This window comes from Gadus chalcogrammus, chromosome 10 (genome assembly GCF_026213295.1).
Source record: "Gadus chalcogrammus isolate NIFS_2021 chromosome 10, NIFS_Gcha_1.0, whole genome shotgun sequence".
Taxonomy (NCBI): Eukaryota; Metazoa; Chordata; class Actinopteri; order Gadiformes; family Gadidae; genus Gadus; species Gadus chalcogrammus.
The window spans coordinates 10,677,054-10,680,443 of record NC_079421.1 but is presented as its reverse complement, the minus strand read 5'-3'; the positions used below and the strand labels follow the sequence as shown (position 1 = coordinate 10,680,443).

Here is a 3,390-nt window from a genome sequence, read left to right as displayed (position 1 = left end):
TTACACCTAGCATGATGCCTAGCATGAGGAGCTATGCTGAGCATGGTCCAATCAGGAGGAGCGAGTACCAAGCCCTCCATGCTGATTGGTTCAATGAACGACATCAACACAGCCTCAGCACACGACAGATGACATCATCAAACCCAAACATGGCATATAGATCTTCAATATCCAACGCACAACACACACACACACACACACACACAATGCACAACACACGAGACACAACACACCAACAACGTATCAGAGTCCGGAGACAGACTCCGTAGGTTAGTCTACTCTGTAGTAAGTTTATAACAAAGAGAGAGAGAGAGAGAGAGAGAGAGAGAGAGAGAGAGAGAGAGAGGGAAAGTAATCTTACTTTATAGTTAATTGGCAAAGTGCTCCTCATGTTTGGGTTCTAGACTCAAACTCTCGGCTGACTCAAGGTCTTATGTTTTTCAGAGGCATGCTGAACGTCTCCAAAACCGAAATATTAATAATTTCCTTTCATCTGTGTGGTCTCGCGGGGATCGGGTTTTAATAAGCATATTAAACATCCCATTCTGCTCACACAGACGGAGGTAAACCTTCTGGGATCCTGTCTCTAGTCACAGAGGTAAGATATCAGATCGTAGTTCTACTGCTAAGCTCCTCTTATCTGAGGAGATCAACACACAAGATGAACATCACAAGACCCAAACAGTGTTTAATAACCATCTAATTCTCTCTCTCTCTCTCTCTCTCTCTCTCTCTCTCTCTCTCTCTCTCTCTCTCTCTCTCTCTCTCTCTCTCTCTCTCTCTCTCGTATTATATAATGTGGTATTGACTTAATTAAGGCAGAAATAACGAATGCATCCCAAACTTGTCCTCTTCATATTGTGGGCTCTAAGTGAGTTTAAGCTGAACCACCGCTCCACAGAGAGCCGTTGATTGAATACCCTCCAAGTGTTAACGTCTGAATCCTGAACAAATAGTTTGGTTGCTCTGCAGATGCCTCACGGCAGCGGCGGCGGGTGGCTTTTAATCCGATTGCGCTGCATTAGTTGCAGAAGTTAAACACTGGGGGGAGGCTAGCCTCGGACCCCCACTGAGACCAGAGTCCTTAACCAATAACACACACCCTGGCAATCGCCTCGCCAGACCGGCCTCCCTACCTTCAGACATCTGCTGCGTTCACGTCTTCCTCAACAATCAAGGTCTGTGCCCAGGTGAAGGGCATGACTCGTGATTGCGCTCATGCAGCAGGTTCTGTGTGTGAGCGTTAACGAGCGTTTGTTTGTGTGGCCGGGGTATAAAAGCTCAGCCAGGGCCACTTCAGGTACAAGCTGTCAAGCTGGTTAATCGAACATGTCTGGGTTGGAACTGGGTCAGCTTGGTCTGGTGATGCTAGCGGTGTTAGCAGGTCATGCTAGCAGCGCAAGAGATGCTTGCTACCGACCGGGGCCCAGGATGTCAAGCTATGGAGTCAAGTAAGAATCTGTAGTTAAAATGCCTTCTTCTTAATTACAATTTACTAATTATTACCATCTCTGGTGTGGTTGACTTGATGGTTTACCTGACTCTGGTTCAGATGCACGTCACACTTGACCAAACCAACCTCGTTTTGGTCCTCAACCTTCTCTCCATGCTCCATCCTGTGGCTTCTTCATTTAGCTTCCTGATGGACGCCACCGATGTCTTGTATCTCTCTGCTGTTTAAACCAAGCCTCATGGAGTCCGTCCTCTTGTGACTCCACAGAACGGCTCCTCGTCCTCACGAGCTCATGAACCTGGCGGAGCTCCCCAAGACCTGGGACTGGAGGAACGTCGATGGAGTGAACTACGTCAGCACCACACGGAACCAGCACATCCCCCAGTACTGTGGGTCCTGCTGGGCCCACGGGAGCACCAGCGCACTTGCCGGTACGGTTTCAGTGTTCTGCTTTAGATGTTCCGAAACCACCTTAATGCTCCACACCCCTGTACAATGATCCTGACTGTATCCTCCTCTCTACGCTGGTCTGAGGTAGTTTCAAATGTTCCGTTAACCTAAAGATCAACCAACATCTAGTTGATGTCCTCAATTAGACGTTCCACACCATGTGTAACGTTCTACAACATGTTCTCCTCGAGGGTCCTGTCTTGACACGCTGGGGTCCTCATCATGGGTCTTTAACCGGCTACACTGTCGGGTTTCGTCTAGACTGGGACGCGTTTGCTCAGTCCGGGCTGACTGTTTGTTTCCCTGTTCCTAAGACCGCATCAACATTAAGAGGCGGGCTGCCTGGCCGTCTGCCTACCTGTCTGTCCAGCATGTGCTGGACTGCGCCGACTCCGGGACCTGCAACGGAGGGGACCACCTCCCCGTGTGGCAGTACGCCCACGAGCATGGCGTCCCAGACGAAACCTGCAACAACTACCAGGCCCTCGACCAGAGTAGGTGTTGTGTTCACCTGGTACGGGGGTGCTGAGGCACTAGGGAGCTGATAACCGTAACATGACCAGATACACGATGATGGCCTCAGCTGGCCACATGACCATTTCACCTTGCTGGATCATTTGACTGTATTCTTGAGGCTCTTTAGTATCAAATATCTTCCAACAGAGTGCAAGCCCTTCAACGCATGCGGCACCTGCACCACCTTCGGGAAGTGCAATGTGGTGCAGAACTACACCCTGTGGCGCGTGGGCGACTACGGGACCGTCGCCGGGCGGGAGAAGATGAAGGCTGAGATCTTCAGCGGAGGGCCTATCAGGTGACATGCCTTAAGATGAAGCCACGCTGCTTGATTTAGGCTGTATTCTACCTTTAGGCTGAAGATAATGGGTGTCCTTCATCTCGTTCCTGTAGTTGTGGGATCATGGCCACTGAGACCCTGGATGCCTACACTGGAGGGCTGTACCGTGAGCACGTGGAGCTCCCAGGGATCAACCACATCGTGGCGGTCGCCGGCTGGGGAGTAGACAACGGCACCGAGTACTGGATCGTACGCAACTCCTGGGGGGAGCCTTGGGTGAGGGTGTGGTCCGCACTGGGTCTCCCTTTAATGTGTCGCCTCTCCACAAGTTTCTTAATGTTAACCACTAAATGGAGTTCCTTAAGGCTTACTACCGTCTTCTGATGGATGTCTGCAGCTCATTGTGTGTGTGTGTGGTTCGTCACGTTGGTGGGGGTACATCTGATGCTGCAGACGTGGTGCCGGTTGTGTCCTGACCCGGATTTGTCTGCAGGGGGAGCAGGGCTGGTTGAAGATCGTCACCAGCGCCTACAAGGGAGGAAGCGGGAGCACCTTCAACCTGGCGCTGGAGGAGGACTGCGCCTACGGAGACCCCATCCTCTCCCGCCACTAGGGGCGCTGTGTACTTCCTTTTCTGATGAATAAATAAAGGCTCGGCTTTGCAACACTGTTCGTTCTTCTGGAAACTAGA

The 3,390-nt window shown here is 51.2% G+C and overlaps 1 protein-coding gene across 2 annotated transcripts; it reads left to right on the top strand.

Moving 5' to 3' along the window:
- The first annotated feature begins 1,287 nt into the window (after positions 1–1,287).
- Positions 1,288–3,390, top strand: LOC130390170 (cathepsin Z-like). 2 transcript variants are annotated; one of them, XM_056599950.1, is made up of 6 exons: positions 1,288–1,451; positions 1,721–1,884; positions 2,218–2,397; positions 2,567–2,717; positions 2,813–2,975; positions 3,193–3,390. In XM_056599950.1, the coding sequence occupies exons 1-6, from the start codon at positions 1,330–1,332 to the stop codon at positions 3,310–3,312; spliced, it is 900 nt and encodes a 299-aa protein (XP_056455925.1). In that variant the 5' UTR covers positions 1,288–1,329; the 3' UTR covers positions 3,313–3,390. The 2 variants fall into 2 exon arrangements, with proteins under 2 accessions (XP_056455925.1, XP_056455924.1); XM_056599949.1 differs by having other exon boundaries at positions 3,153–3,390.